The sequence below is a fragment of the Nymphaea colorata genome, unplaced genomic scaffold, assembly GCF_008831285.2.
Source record: "Nymphaea colorata isolate Beijing-Zhang1983 unplaced genomic scaffold, ASM883128v2 scaffold0101, whole genome shotgun sequence".
Classification (NCBI taxonomy): domain Eukaryota; kingdom Viridiplantae; phylum Streptophyta; class Magnoliopsida; order Nymphaeales; family Nymphaeaceae; genus Nymphaea; species Nymphaea colorata.
Window position 1 is genome coordinate 1 of NW_022204607.1, and position 20,000 is coordinate 20,000.

A 20,000-nucleotide genomic window follows, 5' to 3' on the forward strand; every position below is an offset into this window, starting at 1 on the left:
GCCGGGGGAATTAGTAATGTGTCAGGAAAATTGGTACAAGAAGCTGTAGATACACTTCTTGATAATGGGATCCGCGGACAACCAATGAGGGACGGTCACAATAAAGTTTACAAGTCGTTTTCAGATGTAATTGAAGGCAAAGAGGGAAGATTCGCGAGACTCTACTTGGTAAACGGTCGATTATTCGGGTCGTTCCGTCATTGTGGTAGGCCCTTCGCTTTCACTGCATCAATGTGGATTACCTCGAGAAATAGCAATAGAGCTTTTCAGACATTGGTAATTGTGTCTAATCAGACAACATCTTGCTTCCAACATAGGACTTGCTAAAAGTAAATTCGGGAAAAGAACCCATTGTATGGAAATACTAAAAGTTATGCAGGGATCCTGTATTGTTGAATAGAGCACCACTTTGCATAGATTAGGCTACAGGCGTTCAACCTATTTAGTGGAGGACGAGCTATTTGTTTACATCCATTGGGTTTGTAAGGGGATTCATGCGGACTTCGATGGAGATCAATGGCTGTTCATGTACCTTTATTTTGGAAGCTCAGCAGAAGCTCGTTTACTTATGTTTTTCATACGATCTCTGTCTCCAGCCATTGGGGATCCCATTTCCGTACCCACTCAAGATATGCTATGGGCTCTATGTATTAACGATGGGATCGTAGAGGATATTTGTGCAAAAAGGTATAATCCATGTAACCCAGAAACTACCAAATGAAAGAATTGATATAGTAAATATGAGTATAGGAAAGGAAAAACCCTATTTTTTGTAGTTCCTACGATGACTTGGGGCTATCGCAGAAAGGGATCGATTTATATAGTACTTTATGGCTACGGTGGCGACTAGATCAACGTGTCATTGCCTCAATAAATAGAGAAGTTCCATCGAAGTTCAATATGAATCTTTGGGCACTTATCATGAGATTTATGATCACTATCGAGTAGTAAGAAGTGTAAAAAAGGAATGCTTTGTATATACATTCGAACTACTGTTGGCCATATTTCCTTTTATCGAGAAATAGAAGAAGCCGTACAGGGGTTTTGTCGGTCCTATTCATATGGTACCTGATATGTGATATCTCTCGGAATCTAGTTCGGTCTGGTTCAACTAGTATCATAATTCCTGAATTTGTAAGTGAATCAAGATCGAGGAAAGGAAGTCTTAGTATCACTGACTCAAACCATTGTCGAATCCTACTCATAGAATATGGAGGTACTTATGGCAGAACGGGCCGATCTGGTCTTTCACAATAAAGTGATAGATGGAACTGCCATGAAACGGCTTATTAGCAGATTAATAGATCATTCGGAATAGCCTATACATCACACATTCTGGATCAAGTAAAAACTCTGGGTTTCAGCAGCCACCGCTACATCCATTTCATTAGGAATTGATGATCTTTTAACAACACTTCTAAGAGATGGTTAGTCCAAGATGCTGAACAACAAAGTTTGATTTTGGAAAAGCACCATCATTATGGAATGTACATGCGGTAGAAAAATTACGTCATCATCGAGATATGGTATGCCACAGTGAATATTTGAGACAAGAATGAATCTTAATTTTAAGATGACTGATCCTTCAAATCCAGTTCATATAATGTCCTATTCTGGAGCTAGAGGAAATGCATCTCAGGTCCACCATTAGTAGGTATGAGAGGATTAATGTCAGATCCCCAGGACAAATGATTGATTTACCCATTCAAAGCAATTTACGCGAAGGACTTTCTTTAACGGAATATACAATTTCCTGCTACGGAGCCCGCAAAGGAGTTGTGGATACTGCTGTACGAACGTCAGACGCTGGATACCTCACGCGTAGACTTGTTGAAGTAGTTCAACATATTGTTGTACGTAGAACGGATTGTGGAAGTACCCGAGGTATTTCGTGAGTCTTCGAAAGGGGATGACGGAAAGAATTTTGATCCAACGCTAATAGGTCGCGTATTAGCAAACGATGTATATCTAGGTCTACGATGCATTGCTACCAGAAATCAAGATATTGGGATTGGGCTTGTCATCGATTCATGACCTCTCGGGCGCAGCCAATATATATTCGAACTCCTTCACTTGCCGAAGTGCATCTTGGATCTGTCGATTATGCTATGGTCGGAGTCCCACTCATGGTGACCTGGTTGATTGGGAGAAGCAGTAGTATTATTGCGGGTCAATCCATTGGAGAACCAGGGACTCAACTAACATTAAGAACTTTTCATACCGGTGGAGTATTCACAGGTGGTACTGCGGAACATGTACGAGCTCCTTCTAATGGAAAAATCAATTCATGAGGATTTGGTTCATCCCACACGCACACGTCATGGACATCCTGCCTTTCTCTGCTATGTAGACCTATATGTGACTATTGAGAGTCAGGATATTATACATAGTGTGAATATTCCACCAAAAGTTTTCTTTTGGTTCAAAATGATCAATATGTGGAATCAGAACAAGTGATTGCTGAGATTCGTGCTGGAACATCCACTTTCCATTTTAAAGAGAGGGTTCGAAAACATATTTATTCTGACTCAGAGGGAGAAATGCATTGGAGTACCGGTGTGTACCATGCACCTGAATATACACACGGTAATGTTCATTCTTACCCAAAACAAGTCATTTATGGATCTTATCGGGGGGTCCGTGCAAATCCAGTCTAGTGCCTTTTCACTCCACAAGGATCAAGATCAAATGAATGTTCAATCTCTTTCTGTCCAAGAGAGATCCATTTCTGACTTCTCGGTGAATAATAATCGAGTGAGACACAAATTGTTTGGCTCGGATCCCCTGGCGAGAAAAGGGCGAAGGATTTCTGATTATGCAGCAGGATCTGAGCGAGTCATATCCAAAGGTGATGGGGATTTCATATATCCCGCCATTCTCCAAGAGAATTCTTATTTATTGGCGAAGAGGCGAAGAAATAGATTCATCATACCATTCCAATATGATCCGGAACGGGAGAAGGAATTAACGCCTCATTCTAGTACTAGTATCACGGTTGAAATACCCGCAAATGGTATTTTACGTAGAAATAGTATTCTTGCTTATTTCGACGATCCACGATACAGAAGAAGCAGTTCGGGAATTACAAATATGGCATCATAGAGGTCGATTCAATCGTCAAAAAAGAGGGTCTGATTGAGTATCGAAGACCAAAAGAATCTAGACCGAAATACAAATGAAAGTAGATCGATTTTTTGTCATTCCCGAAGAAGTCCATATCTTGCCCGGGTCTTCATCCATAATGGTACGGAACAATAGTATCATTGGAGTAGATACACGAATTACGTTTAATACAAGAAGCCAAATAGGTGGATTGGTCCGAATAGAAAAAAAAAAAAAAAAGATTGAACTGAAAATCTTTTCTGGAGGTATCCATTTTCCTGGAGAAACAGATAAGATATCCCGACACATTGGGATCTTGATACCACCAGGAGCAAGAAAAAAAATGGATAAGGGATCAAAGGGGAAAAATTGGGAAGGGAAAAATTGGGTCTATGTCCAACGGATCACACCTATCAAGAAAAAATATTTTGTTTCAGTACGACCCGTAGTGACATATGAAATAGCTGATGGGATAAATCTAGTAACGCTTTTCCCTGGGATATGTTACAGGAAAAGGATAATTTGCGACTCCAAGTTGTCAATTATATCCTTTATGGGGATGGCAAACCAATTCGAGGAATTTCCCATACAAGTATTCAATTGGTTCGTACTTGTTTAGTATTGAATTTGGACCAAGACAGAAAAGGTTCTATAGAAAAGGTTCAGGCTTCTTCTGCTGAAGTAAGGGCAAATGATCTGATTCGATATTTCATAAGAATTGAATTGGTGAAGTCTCCTATTTTGTATACCGGAAAGAGGAATGATAGACCAGGTTCAGTGATTCCTGATACTGGGTCATATTGCGCCAATACCAATCTTTTTTCTTCCAAGGTTAAAATTCAATCACTTAGTCAACATCAAGGAACCGTTCGTACATTTCTTAATAGAAATAAAGAAGGCCAATCTCTTATAGTTTTTTCATCATCTAATTGTTCTCGCATCAATGTTTCGAAATATCACAATGTGACCAAAGAATCAATTAAAGAAAAAGAGGATACCCGATTCCAATTCTTAATTTGTTGGGTCCCTTAGGTACTGTACCTAAAATTCATAATTTTTCCCCATCTTATCATTCAATAACTCATAATGAGATCTTGTTAAATAAATATTTAATACTGGATAATAATAATCCAAAACAGACTTTCCAACTACTTAAGTATTATTTAGTGGACGAAAACGGGAGAATCTCTAATGCAAATCCATGCAGTGACATCATTTTTAATCTATTCGGTTCGTGCTTTCTCCCTCACGATTATTGTGAGGAGACATCCACAACCAGAATAATGAGCCTCGGACAGTTTATTTGTGAAAATGTATGTCTATCCAAACACGGAACACGCATAAAATCTGGTCAAGTTATAATGGTTTATCTTGACTCTTTCATAATAAGATCAGCTAAACCCTATTTGGCGACCCGAGGAGCAACCGTTCATGGTGATTATGGAGAAATCTTTTACGAAGGAGATACATTAGTTACATTTATATATGAAAATCGAGATCTGGTGATATAACTCACGGCCTTCCAAAGGTTGAACAAGTGTTAGAAGTTCGTTCGATTGATTCAATATCGATGAACCTAGAAAAAAGGGTTGAAGGTTGGAACGAACATATAACAGGAATTCTTGGAATTCCTTGGGGATTCCTGATTGGTGCTGAACTCACCATAGCGCAAAGTCGTATTTCTTTGGTTAATAAGATCCAAAAGGTTTATCGATCCCAGGGGGTACAGATTCATAATAAGCATATAGAGATTATTGTACGACAAATAACATCAAAAGTGTTGGTTTCAGAAGATGGAATGTCTAATGTTTTTTCACCCGGGGAACTAATCGGATTGTTGCGAGCAGAACGAGCAGGTCGTGCTTTGGAAGAGGCTATTTGTTACCGAGCCGTCTTATTGGGAATAACGAGAGCATCTCTGAATACTCAAAGTTTCATATCAGAAGCTAGTTTTCAGGAAACCGCTCGAGTTTTAGCAAAAGCCGCTCTCCGGGGTCGTATTGATTGGTTGAAAGGTCTGAAAGAGAATGTTGTTCTGGGGGGATGATACCCGTTGGTACCGGATTCAAACGATTCGTTCACCGTTCAAGGGAATACAACAACATTCCTTTGGAAATACAAAGAAGAATTTTTTCGGGGGGGAAATGAGAGATATTCTGTTCCACCACAGAGAATTATTTTGTTCTTGCATCCCAAAGCCAAAGAGTTTCCATAATACATCAGAACAACCATTCTATGCTATGGGATCTAATCCAATCGTTCATAAGAGCGGATTCATTATTAGCTAAGCTAATATAATGGTCATTTGTTAATAAAGAGAATATCGAAACCAAGGGTAAAGGAATTCATAATGAAGCTTGGACCGTGTATCAACGGTTAACCCGCGGTAGAAGGTTCCATTGGAACAATTATTTATTTCAGGGTACCTCGTCTCTTTTTTTTAGAGGAAGTGTGGGGATAAATGACAAGAAGATATTGGAACATCCATTTGGAAGAGATGATGGAAGCGGGGGTTCATTTTGGTCATGGTACTAGGAAATGGAATCCTAGAATGGCACCTTACATCTCTGCAAAGCGTAAAGGTATTCATATTACAAATCTTACGAGAACTGCTCGTTTTTTATCAGAAGCCTGTGATTTAGTTTTTGACGCAGCAAGTAGAGGAAAACACTTCCTAATAGTTGGTACGAAAGATAAGGCAGCTGATTCGGTAGCATCAGCTGCAATAAGGGCTCGGTGTCATTATGTCAATAAAAAATGGCTCGGTGGTATGTCAACGAATTGGTCCACTACGGAAACGAGGCTTCAGAAGTTCAGGGACTTGAGAGTGAGAGCCGAGATGGGGCAACTCAGTCGTCTCCCGAAACGGGATGCAGCAATATTGAAGAGACAATTATCTCACTTTCAAACATATCTGGGCGGTATCAAATATATGACGGGGTTACCCGATATTGTAATCATCATTGATCAGCAAGAAGAATATACGGCCCTTCGAGAATGCGTCACTTTGGGTATTCCAACTATTTGTTTAATCGATACAAATTGTGATCCAGATCTCGCAGATATTCCGATTCCAGCCAACGATGACGCTATAGCTTCCATCCGATTGATTCTTAACAAATTAGTATCCGCAATTTGTCAGGGACGTTCTAGCTATATAAGAAGTCGTTGATTAATAATAAGATAAGTCAATTACTTCGCTTCGGGAAACCCAGAGATTCATTGAATCGGTTATTCTTACTATTCCTGAATGTGAAAAAGGAGATTTTCATTGCCGGGGATATATTACGTGATTAATTCATTAATTAATATCTGAAATATATGGTTAAGTTAAATTAGTATAAATGGTTGAATCAAAATAATTCCTTCTTAAGTTCCATTTCTGTCAGAGGGTAATATGAATGTTCTACCATGTTCCATCAACGCACTAAAGGGGTTATACGAGATATCCGGCGTGGAAGTAGGCCAACATTTCTATTGGCAAATAGGGGGTTTCCAAGTGCATGCCCAAGTACTTATAACTTCCTGGGTCGTAATTGCTATCTTATTAGGTTCAGCCGCTATAGCCGTTCGGAATCCACAAACTATCCCGACCGACGGTCAGAATTTTTTCGAATATGTTCTTGAATTCATTCGAGACGTGAGCAAAACTCAAATTGGAGAAGAAGAATATGGTCCTTGGGTTCCTTTTATTGGAACTCTGTTCCTATTTATTTTTGTTTCTAACTGGTCAGGTGCTCTTTTACCTTGGAGAATCATACAGTTACCTCATGGGGAGTTAGCTGCACCCACGAATGATATAAATACTACTGTTGCTTTAGCTTTACCCACGTCAGTGGCATATTTCTATGCAGGCCTTACTAAAAAGGGATTGGGTTATTTCGGTAAATATATTCAACCAACTCCAATACTTTTACCAATTAATGTCTTAGAAGATTTCACAAAACCTTTATCACTTAGTTTTCGACTTTTCGGGAATATATTGGCCGATGAATTAGTAGTTGTTGTTCTTGTTTCTTTAGTACCTTTAGTGATTCCTATACCTGTGATGTTCCTCGGATTATTCACAAGCGGTATTCAAGCTCTCATTTTTGCAACCTTAGCCGCGGCTTATATAGGTGAATCCATGGAAGGTCATCATTGAGTACAAATAAGAAATAAGAAAATAATGCTTTGTTTGAATTTCAAAGTTCAAACAGTCGCTTTTTCTTTTTTCATTTCAATCAATTCAAAATTAAGCCCATGAATCTTATTCCAATAAATAATTCATGGGTAGCTCAAGATACCCGCTTGAGGAAATGATTGATATATCAATCTATATTTATGATATGTATGATATAGAGTAGGAACAGATATATATGTACGATATTAATATTTATTATATTACGTATTACACTACGGAATTGTAAAAAAAAGGGGGAGATTCCCAATTTTTCCTAAGATCCCCCTTTTTTCCTATTCATGTCATACATCGCCTTTATTTGCCCAGTCAATTACGAAGATTCATAATTTGGATAATAAATAATTGTTATCCGTTTGGGACGCGCGACGAAACAACAAGAACTATGTTCTGCGGAACCGTTGCTATTTCATTCCATTCTATTCAACAATTGACCAAAATTGGAATTAAGAGGAGTTGGATCAATCAATCAAATCTTGATATGGGATGATTCGCTTTGATGAATCTCTTCGTTTGTATCCATGTGAGATAATGACAAAGACAAGAAAGAGTTCACGAATCAGATGAAAAATTCAGTAGGTTAGGTGGGCCGAGCTACATTACATATTATATGTGAACTCCGGTGTATGCTTAGAAGGATGATTCCAGGGTCCGATCCGATTCAATAGAAATAAGATGGCGATGGTTTACATTATGGAAGAAAACATGTATATGTGATAGTAGATATTCATATATATGGACTACCCATCTATATTATTTCATTCCCCATCAACTTTCTATTATATAGATATAGATTCCACTTTAATAGATATAGATTCCACTTTATTTATATGGATTACGATATATAAGCTCTTCCCTTTTTCGTCTGTGACTTTATTGTATATGTGGATTGAATATGAAGTTAAGCCTATGAATGCATATAGAGAAGATGAAGGAGGGAGGAATTGAAAGAGTGGGTTCGGAACAAAGAAATAGAAGAACTAATATGGATTTTCAAAGACTTGGATAGTGAATAAAAACGAGATATTGAAGTAGTTCTGATGATTCAGTAATATCAAATATCATCACATCACTTCTTAACTCAAATTGGGTTCGGAGTTCTTAGTTTAGTTGTATGGATCTTAGTGATGGAATATGAAATAATAAGTAATGTAACTAATTAATATATAATATAAATATATAACATTAATAATAACATTAATTATATATAAGAATTCATTGGTTTATTTGATTATATCATTAACCATTTCTTCATTTTTTGTTGTGAGGAGCTTACCATGAATCCCCTAATTTCTGCTGCTTCCGTTATTGCTGCTGGATTGGCCGTAGGACTTGCTTCTATTGGACCCGGAGTCGGTCAAGGTACTGCTGCGGGCCAAGCCGTAGAAGGTATTGCTAGACAACCAGAAGCAGAGGGTAAAATACGAGGTACTTTATTGCTTAGTCTGGCTTTTATGGAAGCTTTAACAATTTACGGGCTGGTCGTGGCATTAGCACTTTTATTTGCTAATCCCTTTGTGTAATCCTAGAAACGTGAAAATGTGAAAAATACGTACTTCTTTTCTTGCTTTGGCCCTGCCACTTCGCTTCTTCAAATTATATCAACTCAACACTTCACTCCTACAATCACTTCTTCCTTGATCCAATACTCCGGGAAGTACTGATTTGAGGAATTAGTGGATCCGCTTCCGCTCGCTTTCTTCTTTCCCGCCCTTAGTCCAATGAATGAGCATTTTCCCTTTTTTATTTATTTTAGGAGGGTATGTCGCAATTGACACGAGACTTGGGACTTCATAAGTGTCTTATCGGGGATCTAAATAAGGAGTGAAGTGATACAAAAAAGGAAATCTTTTTTTATTTTGTTAGTCCTATTCCTATCCATAAGATAAGAGGAGAGCATATGAAAAATCTAACCGATTCTTTCGTTTTTTTGGGTCACTGGCCATCCGCCGGGAGTTTCGGGTTTAATACCGATATTTTAGCAACAAATCTAATAAATCTAAGTGTAGTGCTTGGTGTATTGATCTTTTTTGGAAAGGGAGTGTGTGCGAGTTGTGTATTTCAAGAATAGGCTGGAACCAACCAGCTGCACTTTATATTTTGCTATTGTAATCTAATAATAGAGAAAGGTGCACGATCTCAACGAATTACTTCTGAATAAATCAATAAGTCCTATGTAAGAACCATAGCATTTCGTGACTCGTTGGTAAATTGGATTCTCTATTAACCAATAATGTGAGACCATTTAGTTAACATGGTTAAAGCTGAACTGTTTGAAGTCTAAGCACAACACGGTACTCTTTCTACCACTGCGTTAGTACAAGATAAGATGGTTTCAAAATGCATAAATCATTTTGTTGGGAATTTATTTGATATAGAACACTCATATCAATAAAATGATTTGAACCATTGACTGGAAAAACGGGTACCTCGCCCCTTCCTTTTTATCTAATGCTGAATCGACGACCTATGTGTATAAAATGAGAAAGAATTCTTTTGGATGTGAAGAAATAAAAGAAACGACTTTGCTGACAATTACAAGTTTTTTTGGTCTGGTCAGAAGAGCCCTCCAGAGATCCTGGGTTTTCTTGTATCAGTTTTTATATCCTGGAATACGAACAGAGAAGAGAGGGTAGGCTCATTAAGAAAGAGATATGGGAATGCCCCATAAGTATAAGTAATTTAATTGAGCGTGAGAGCCAAATGAATCGAAAGATTCATGTTCGGTTCGGGAAGAGATCGTGGAAGTTGTGGAATTGATGGGGAGATAATCTACTTTCATTAAGTGATTTATTAGATAATCGAAAGCAGAGGATTTTGAGTACTATTCGCAATTCAGAAGAACTATGCGGAGGAGCCGTTGAGCAGCTTGAAAAAGCACGGGCTCGCTTACAGAAAGTGGAAAGGGAAGCGGAAGAGTTTCGAGTGAATGGATACTCTGAGATAGAACAAGAAAAGATAAATTTGATTAATGCCGCTTATCAGAATTTGGAACAATTAGAAAATTACAAAAACGAAAGCATTCATTTCGAACAACAAAGAGCGATTAATCAGGTCCAACAACGAGTTTTCCAACAAGCCTTACAAGGGGCTCTAGGAACTCTGAATAATTGTTTGAACGGCGAGTTACATTTACGCACCATCGGTGCTAATATTGGCATACTTGGGGCCATGAAAGAAATAACCGATTAGTCCTTCTACTATAGGATAGGTATTATTTTTCTCCTTTTTTGCTTCCTAGAAAGAATTAAGAGATACTAATGGTAACCATTCGAGCCGAAGAAATTAGTAATATTATCCGCGAACGGATTGAGCAATATAATAGAGAAGTAAAGATTGTGAACACTGGTACCGTACTTCAAGTGGGCGACGGCATTGCTCGTATTCATGGTCTTGATGAAGTAATGGCAGGTGAATTAGTAGAGTTTGAAGAGGGTACGATAGGTATTGCTCTGAATTTGGAATCCAATAATGTTGGCGTTGTATTAATGGGTGACGGTTTGATGATACAAGAGGGTAGTTCCGTGAAAGCAACAGGACGAATTGCTCAGATACCGGTGAGTGAGGCTTATTTGGGTCGTGTTATAAATGCCCTAGCTAAACCTATTGATGGGAGGGGTGAAATTTTAGCTTCTGAATATCGGTTAATTGAGTCTCCCGCTCCAGGTATTATTTCGAGACGTTCCGTATATGAGCCTCTTCAAACGGGGCTTATTGCTATTGATTCGATGATCCCTATAGGACGCGGTCAGCGAGAATTAATTATTGGGGACAGACAGACCGGTAAAACAGCAGTAGCTACAGATACTATTCTCAATCAAAAAGGTCAAAATGTAATATGCGTTTATGTAGCTATTGGTCAAAAAGCATCTTCCGTGGCTCAGGTAGTGACTACTTTCCAGGAACGGGGAGCAATGGAATACACCATTGTGGTAGCGGAAACAGCGGATTCGCCTGCTACATTACAATACCTCGCTCCTTATACAGGAGCCGCTCTGGCTGAATATTTTATGTACCGTCAACGACATACCTTAATAATTTATGATGATCTCTCCAAACAAGCACAATCTTATCGCCAAATGTCCCTTCTATTAAGAAGACCACCTGGTCGCGAAGCTTATCCAGGAGACGTTTTTTATTTGCATTCCCGCCTTTTGGAAAGAGCCGCTAAACTAAGTTCTCGTTTAGGCGAAGGAAGTATGACTGCTTTACCAATAGTTGAGACTCAATCTGGGGACGTTTCGGCTTATATTCCCACTAATGTCATTTCCATTACAGATGGGCAAATCTTCTTATCCGCGGATTTATTCAATGCTGGAATCCGTCCAGCTATTAATGTGGGTATTTCCGTCTCCAGAGTAGGATCCGCAGCTCAAATTAAAGCCATGAAACAAGTAGCCGGCAAATTAAAATTAGAATTGGCTCAATTTGCAGAGTTAGAAGCCTTTGCGCAATTCGCTTCCGATCTAGATAAAGCTACTCAGAATCAATTGGCAAGAGGTCAACGATTACGGGAGTTGCTCAAACAATCCCAATCATCCCCTCTCGCGGTGGATGAACAGATAGTTACTATTTATACCGGAACGAATGGATATCTTGATCAATTAGAAATTGGACAGGTAAAGAAATTTATTGTTCAGTTACGTACCCATTTAAGAACAAATAAGCCTCAGTTACAAGAAATCATATCTTCTACCAAGGTATTCACCGAGCAAGCGGAAGCCCTTTTGAAAGAGGCTATTCAGGAGCAGATGGAACTATTTCTACTTCAGGAACAAACATAAAGAAATTGGTTATTTCATTTGGTAGAGTCTCTTAGTACGACATAAATTGTTGAGAAAAGAAATGGCTCTGATTCGAATCATTCCAAATATGTTTCTTGGAATAGCAATCCAAACAAAATAGATGTAAATAAATTGCGTCCAATAGGATTTGAACCTATACCAAAGGTTTAGAAGACCTCTGTCCTATCCATTAGACAATGGACGCTTCTCGTCCCGATTCTCTTCTTTCTGATTCCTCCTTTCCATTCCCTGTTTGGATAAAAACAGAAACAATCAGATTGTATGCGTCTTAGGGAATAAAGACGCATATTAAAATCAATGATGGATGTATTATGATTCATATCGAGCGGGTAGCGGGAATCGAACCCGCATCGTTAGCTTGGAAGGCTAGGGGTTATAGTCGACGTCGATTCATCACTATTAACGTCTCTAATTCAAAACCGAACATGAAACTTTGGTTTCATTCGGCTCCTTTATGGAATAAAGGATAGATTCCCCGATTTAGGGCGTAAAGTAACCTAAACGAAAAAATTGACGATGTATGATATTAGTATGGAAATGGAAAGGTATGGAAATCAAAGAAGGAAGTCATAGCAAATCGGAATAAGAAAAATTCGATCCATAACACCTATGTCAGCTTTTCTGTCTGAATGTATCCAAAGCTATTCGCTTTCTAGATGATCCCTCTAGAGGAGGGTATTATAAAAACCCTTCTAGTTACTTCGTTCCCTATTTCTACTGACATGAATCCTTAGGAAAAGAATCTTATTTCTACCGAGCTGAAACAATATATGCCGATGGCCCCGGTAAACCGAAGTCACCGTTTAATAGCTATTTGGCTTCAATCTCCCCTTTACAAAAATCGAAGATCTAGTTACGATTAGAAATACACTTTTGTATCTTCATCCATGGATCTTTTACTCATACTTATCTAATTCTAATTGGAAAACTCAAAAAATTATGCTTCGCAATTCCATAATCCCAGTTTTTGGATGCAAATCGCGAAAATTATATTCTTCCCCAATTGTGGCATTGATAGGAAAGGGTTAAACCCTTATAAGAAATAAAGTTTTTGATCGGAATATGAATGTATCAAACCGAAAGAACCCTTAACTATTTCAGTTGGTAATAGAACGAATCACACTTTTACCACTAAACTATACCCGCTACATTGTGATTATTGTATAGGAATGGCCCATTTGTCGAACAAGGAGATGAGGCGCGATCAAGATATTGTGAATATTAGAGTGCTGACATGCCCTGTCTCCGGGGATACTTGATGAAATAGGGCAAGAGGATAAATAAAAAACCTTTTTGTTTTGCTGTAGAAGTCGTTACTCAGAGGTCCGATAGAATCGGCGAGGTTGGAACAGAAAAATAAGTTTTGTGCAATAATATATATAGTTAAGTTATAGTTTATAGTTCCATTTTTTTTTTTGCTCAAGTTTATTTAAACAAAACAAAGCTTGTCTCTTGAGTACTTGAGGGAACATACATACGCTTTTCCCATTCCAATAAAAAAAAGCAACGATGAATCAAAGGAAAAATAAGGAAATAACAATATAATAAATTTCCTTCATATCATAGAAATCGAAATAGCTCTTGTTGCTGCTTCAACTCAATAACATATTGAGTTTTCCAATTTCTCATTTTAGGTTAGGTTGAAAAGGGGGGGAATGGCCTGGCCAGTGCCTAGCCAGGCCGGGAGAACAAAAGAATAACCTTTCGAACGAAATAAAATCAAAGAGGGATCTTTTTTTCCTTTTTTCCTTTAGAGATACCTGTTTTGAATGGTTGTATAAATAGGATTTCTTATAAAATTCATATATATCTCTAGAATAAAGAAAAAGAAATATGAATCTTTACTTCACACGTCGTGTCACATATGAATTATTCATTTTTTTTTTTTTCAATTTGGAGAGATGGCTGAGTGGACTAAAGCGGCAGATTGCTAATCTGTTGTACGAGCTATTCGTACCGAGGGTTCGAATCCCTCTCTCTCCGTTTCCTACGCTCACTTGATATTTATCTTTCTCATTCTATAAACCCCGAGTCCCTTTGGTTTGGTTGGATTGATGATTTCATTTAAATAAATGAAATGTATGGAATAGATAAAATTTTAAGTTAAGAAGATGGATTTAGAAACCAAACCAAAAAAGGAAAGAAAAAATCTATTATTCTTTATTCTTCGCGTCCAGGATTACGTCCTGGGTCATTAGACAGGAATCCGAAGATGAAGAGCGAAACAAAGAATATCACCACCGTATAAACGAACAGTTTGAGAGTAAGCATTACAAATCTCCAAGACCTGTTGGGGGAGAAAAAGGGAATAGATTCTCAACCTTTGTACCATCTCATTTTTTGATACCAAGAAACGAAGTGGTTTTTAGAAAAGAAAGGAATTAACAGGAATTCAATTCATTTGTATTGTAATAAAATAAGGTTCTGATTCCTTCGTTACCAAAAAAAAGAATCTCGTCATACCTACAATGCGATTTGTTGATATTGCATTGCGGGGGCTCAGAATACCGTATGCGCTCCATGGATGGAGGGTCAGAATGAGGAAATGAGTGATCCGGATTCACGGAGTCTATTGAAGAATGTTCAATGTTTGAATCGAGGGTTCTTGTCTTAATGCACTACTTATCTCATCTTTCTTGGTAAAATTGGTAAAATATTTTTTTTTTTTTTTTGAATAAGTCATGAATCTTTCTAGAACAGTATCAAGGATCTCATCGAAAACTTACAGCAGCTTGCCACACAAAGGCTAAGAGAAAAAAGAGCACAGGTATGACCGGCATAAAATCCACGATTGGGTTCAAAAAAGCATAAGCCTCGGGCAATTTTGCGAAGAAAAACCCACTCGGCTGAAGGGCAGAATTAAGACAGATACAGATTAAACTAAAGATATTAGGCATAACAAATATTTTGTTCTTAGAATAATATCATTTTTATTGAGTTATTTCTTGAAGGGAAAAAATCAAGAAAGAGGGTAGGTAAAAAAGTCCTTCTTTCTTTGAATTCCCCCAATCAAAGATCCTTCAATTGTCAAATTGAATTATACGGAATCATACTTTCATACAATATCTTAATTATCTTAATTTAATTATATGTAATGATCAATGAATTTAGTTTTATTCCGGATTTACACGTGTCGAATCTCAGCAACAACTTCTTTCTTCCATAGATACTGGGCTGGAATTGACGAACACCCGATACCAATATTAATGTATATTCGTGTTTGAATAGAAACATAAATGGGGCGTGGCCAAGCGGTAAGGCAACGGGTTTTGGTCCTGTTACTCGGAGGTTCGAATCCTTCCGTCCCAGATTAATTCCATCTTAACTCAACAAATATTATTTGTTCTCTTTAATCATCTAAATTTCTATTTAGGAGGTTCATGTTGGATACAATGTAATCGTAATCTATTCTTTATTTCTAGTTTTTTTCTTTCTAGTTTGGTTTTTAATGTTAATGATTTTTTAATGTTAATGATTCTTTTCTGAATTAGACTTTACCTTTCTATTCTGTATTCTGTTTCCTACACACGGAATTCACTTTCAATGACTGACACACGTATGAAAAATCCATGATTTTGGTATAGGCGTGGGGGGAGCATAGACATAGATCCGTTGAAAAGATATTTTTTTGATTTAATTCAAAATTGGATTATTCAGTCTATGTCCGTACCGTTCATATTGGAGTTGGTTAGTCAAAAGAAACTTTATGCTTGAATCCAGAAAATTCTGATTCCTGCATGATCCATTCTGAGTCGAAATGTGAAAGAAACCTCTTCTATCTTCTAACTTTGAATTAATGGTAAAGCAGATATGGTAATCGTATCTCATTTAATAATTATCCCAATTGAGAATTCATTTTATTTGGATTCTAATGAGGGTTCGAGTTCGTGGTACCAATTCCATCAACGGGATTCGAGTTCCTAAGACTGGACTCAAATGAAAAAATGGGAATAAAAAACGGATCTGGACCTTTTTTGTTTTGCACTTATACGTGTCTGGTACTGGTATAGCACGCAGCTTACACAGCTTATAAGAAAAGAAGATTCTTTTGTTGGTTGACCGGGTATGCATGATTCATAATATAATCCAGATGAAATGTTTTTTAGATATGTGATGTGCTGATCAACAATGGAAGGTATCAATTGAAATATCTGTGGCTATTCCCGATTTCATCAACAAACAATCAAGTTCAATAGGAATAGATGCATTGTATTGTACCCAATTTGCATCTGGTTCTAATGAACTGATGAATAATGGAATTGTAAATCCATTGGTAGGCAGAATCGCGGATTTAATTTACTTGACTTTATCGAACGACTCTGGAAGCAAAAAAGCAGAATATGCCGAAAAGAAGCATGCCACCCTTTTGTATTGTTATTGTTCTATTTCAGTAAGAACAAACAACAAACAGTCTTTGGTTTCGGTCAGAAATTTCTGTGATGCCTTAAAATATCCACGATTACCCGCGGTAACAGCTGTATATATAACATAACCCGATGGATACCAAAAGATCATGCTGCTTTGATTCTGATATTCTCAATCAGATTCAAGAATGAATCGAGGACGTTCACTTTATCTTATTTACTTTACTGTGTCTTTTTTTATTCATTTTTTGACTTTTACTATATTTCTTATTATGTTTGATGCTCATGAACAAAGAAATGAAATTAGTTTTAGATTTTGTTTCTCGTCCCATTTATCTGGTTTAGACAGTTGATCTGGTTTAGACAGTTGATGATTTAAGGAAAAGCAAAATTAAATTTCATGTTATTATGATGATCAAAATGATCAAATTGACGTCTAAGAGATATCCGTAATTACAGTTATTCGTTGTGATTGCACAGACTTGCTGATTGATTCAGAGATCAAATTGAGTCTTTACGGAAGAACTGCTTTCCACCAATAGCAATGATGGCAAAGTACGAGATTTTTTTATGTGAAACCATTTTTCATGAATCCTTGATACTCGATGAAGTCTGAGATTAGTTAATTTATCATTTACCATCAAACCACTTTGGCCCTTTCTGGTTCATTGGAATGGCTTAATCAGTTACTAACTCATTCTTTTCCGGTATTGGAAATCCAATTAAAGATCTTTAGTTTAGCTTAGTCGTTCGAGCAAGAATTGGCTCATTTCACTCATGACTGATTGTCACAAATGATCAGGTTGTTAACTAACTTCTTGTTTATTCGTCTTTCTTATAAATGGTGAAATAAATGATTCATACGCTAGAATCAGGGGGCAAACTGGATACTTGTTAGATATACATATGCGTCCATGGAGAATATTAAAAAATAGAATAAAAGATCAATCAATGACTATTCATGATTTAATTCCATATTGAATCAATCCCGTACCGATTCCGAATTATAGGAATTTTTGTTATGGTAAAACTTCGTTTGAAACGATGTGGTAGAAGGCAACGTGCGACTTGAATGACATGATCGGCTGTGGATTTTTACATCCATCATCTTCAATGAGGATGCTCTTGGCTCGACATATTTTGTTCTGTTTCACCATTACTCCACGATGTTGGGTTGTAATGTAAATAAAATAGTACATGATGGAGCTCGAGAATAAATGATTATCAGAGGCAGGATCTAGGGTTAGTGCCAATTAATAATTTGGAACGACTTCGTAAGTATATCTTCGATATAGAAAAGGTCAAATTGGACCGACTTTTCTATAAAAAAAAAGTTTGCTGTAATTGGTGAGACTATTTCGATGATAAAGAAGTGTATCACAGGGGAATTAATGGAATTGAATCGTTCGTATGATTCTTCGACGTAAAGAAATAGCCAAAAGGTATGTTGCTGCCGTTCCGGAAGATTAAAGATCACCGAAGTAATGTCTAAACCTAATGATTCAAGGATAAGTGATTCCAAAACAAGAAAACACCATTTTCAATGATTGTCTCAATCAAGTGGATTGGATCATAATAAGTAAGAAATGGAAATATATTCCAGACGAGACAAAAAAGGGGTTATAGACCGCTCAATAAATATTTATTTAAGGATTTTTTAAGGATTTCTTTTTTAGTCCTTTGAGAATTACCCAACTTGAGTTATGAGGACGAATGATATTTTTATTTTATAGGAAGGAAGAAGGAAAAAAGACGACTTCAATCATAATTTAATTGATGATTTCAAGGATCCGTTTGCTATAGATTTATATCCATCAATTTTAATCATTCTTTCTCGAGCCGTATGAGGAGAAAACTTCCTATACGTTTCCAGGGGGGGGGGTATTGCCCATCGATCTATCCCAATGAGCCACCTATCGAATCATTGCAATTGATGTCAGATCCCGAAGAGAGGGAAGAGATCTTCGGAAAGTAGGCTTTTACGACCCGATAAAGAATCAAACTTATTTAAATGTTCCTGCTATTCTATATTTCCTTGAAAAAGGAGCTCAACCCACGGGAACTGTTCATGATATTTCAAAAAAGGCAGAGGTATTTAAGGAACTTCGAGTTAATCAAACAAAATGAAATTAATGAAATCAAAAGATGGACCGGTATAGTAGCTAGTTCTAGTTTTGTTTAATTGTTTCTTCGCCACTCTCTTGCTATATTCATACCTATTCGCTATTGTTCCTATATGGTTTGAGATAATGTAAGGACAAAGAATGACAAAGAATCTCTTTGTCTTTTTATATTTATATGAATATGAGAGGGATAGAAAAAGGATTATATTATATGTCATAACTGAAATCCATGAAATTATGGGATTACCATTAATCTGATGGTTTTCCTTGGGACTCCCTCACCTCAAGAAACAAGAGGTGAATCTTGGGGCCTATAGTGATAGTGAATAAATACGATATTCTTTTTTACCTACTTCTTCTTTACTTCACTTCATTTTCATTTCTTGTAGTGCCAATCTAACACAAGGCCTTATCTTATTTATATTTAGTTTATTTATTGTATTTTGTTTGATTTGATTTCCCAATATTTCGTTTGTATTGACAATGGTCTCTCGAACGAATAGAATACAATAGAATTCGATCGTAGATAAATCGATCTATTCTTGCGGTTTCATAGGTTTGGTTTTTACTTCATTCAAAGGATTGGTTTGAGGGATCGTCTGTGACACAGGAAGTCTTTTTTTTTATTTACTAAAGCTATACTTATCTGTGAATCTGCTCTTCTTTATTGTATAGATTTTTTAGAATCATAGTTTCTTCTAAACTTGCTGTTATTCTTATGCTTATGTTAGTTCAATGTTTTGACTTGACTGGTTCCGGTAATTTTGACTTGACTGGTTCCGGTAATCAAATCTCTTGATTTTTATTTCGATCGTAATTAGATCCTTATCTGGGTTGCTAACTCAACGGTAGAGTACTCGGCTTTTAAGTGCGGCTATGATCTTTTACACATTTGGATGAAGCGGATTCGTCCATACCATCGGTAGAGTTTGTAAGACCACGACTGATCCTGAAAGGGAATGAATGGAAAAAACAGCATGTCGTATCAATGGATAACTCTGAGAATACTTCATTCTTATCTGGTCATATCAGATCGGTAAAAAATGTCCTTTTGATTCTTAGCTAGAACGGTTCAAAATTCATTCACAGTTGGGTCAAGTGAATAAATGGATAGAGCTATATGGCTCCAATTATAAGGAAAAACCAAAAGCAACGAGTTTCCGTTCTTATCTGAATTCGAACGAATACCCGATCTAATTAGACGTTAAAAATATATTAGTGCCTGATGCGGGAAAGGGCTCTCCTGCGAGTGGATCATTGATTCCTTTAAAAAAAAATCCTAACTATTCACTGTTCTCCATTAGTTACTGGAGTGTAACCAAATGTGTATAAGAAACGGTGTACTGATAAATATAACTCATTCCAAAGTCAGAAGAGCGATCGGGTTGCAAAAATAAAGGATTTCTAATACACAATCTCTTGTAAC

General features: G+C 37.0%; 3 protein-coding genes, 2 non-coding genes and 2 pseudogenes across 5 annotated transcripts; 6 read left to right on the top strand and 1 right to left on the bottom strand.

Moving 5' to 3' along the window:
* The first annotated feature begins 13 nt into the window (after positions 1-13).
* On the top strand, positions 14-1,169 carry LOC126409340 (DNA-directed RNA polymerase subunit beta'-like; annotated as a pseudogene).
* Positions 1,170-1,210: 41 nt separating this feature from the next.
* Positions 1,211-5,397, top strand: LOC126409335 (DNA-directed RNA polymerase subunit beta''-like; annotated as a pseudogene).
* Positions 5,398-5,563: 166 nt separating this feature from the next.
* Positions 5,564-6,279, top strand: LOC126409339 (30S ribosomal protein S2, chloroplastic). Its single transcript, XM_050075384.1, has one exon. The coding sequence runs from the start codon at positions 5,564-5,566 to the stop codon at positions 6,272-6,274; it is 711 nt and encodes a 236-aa protein (XP_049931341.1). The 3' UTR covers positions 6,275-6,279.
* Positions 6,280-6,499: 220 nt separating this feature from the next.
* On the top strand, positions 6,500-8,934 carry LOC126409338 (ATP synthase subunit a, chloroplastic). Its single transcript, XM_050075383.1, has one exon. It carries the CDS (start codon positions 6,500-6,502, stop codon positions 7,244-7,246), a length of 747 nt encoding a protein of 248 aa, XP_049931340.1. The 3' UTR covers positions 7,247-8,934.
* A 6-nt stretch (positions 8,935-8,940) lies between these two features.
* On the top strand, positions 8,941-12,757 carry LOC126409336 (ATP synthase subunit alpha, chloroplastic). Its single transcript, XM_050075381.1, has one exon. The coding sequence runs from the start codon at positions 10,543-10,545 to the stop codon at positions 12,064-12,066; it is 1,524 nt and encodes a 507-aa protein (XP_049931338.1). The 5' UTR covers positions 8,941-10,542; the 3' UTR covers positions 12,067-12,757.
* On the bottom strand, positions 12,200-12,271 carry TRNAR-UCU (transfer RNA arginine (anticodon UCU)). Its single transcript has one exon. It is a non-coding gene; the product is annotated as a tRNA-Arg (tRNA).
* A 1,225-nt stretch (positions 12,758-13,982) lies between the features above and the next one.
* On the top strand, positions 13,983-14,070 carry TRNAS-GCU (transfer RNA serine (anticodon GCU)). Its single transcript has one exon. It is a non-coding gene; the product is annotated as a tRNA-Ser (tRNA).
* Positions 14,071-20,000: the final 5,930 nt, after the last annotated feature.

Bases quoted from the DNA above. Each gene is read 5' to 3' on its own strand.
- LOC126409338 (XM_050075383.1), top strand. From the start codon at position 6,500: ATGAATGTTCTACCATGTTCCATCAACGCACTAAAGGGGTTATACGAG.
- LOC126409336 (XM_050075381.1), top strand. From the start codon at position 10,543: ATGGTAACCATTCGAGCCGAAGAAATTAGTAATATTATCCGCGAACGG.
- LOC126409339 (XM_050075384.1), top strand. From the start codon at position 5,564: ATGACAAGAAGATATTGGAACATCCATTTGGAAGAGATGATGGAAGCG.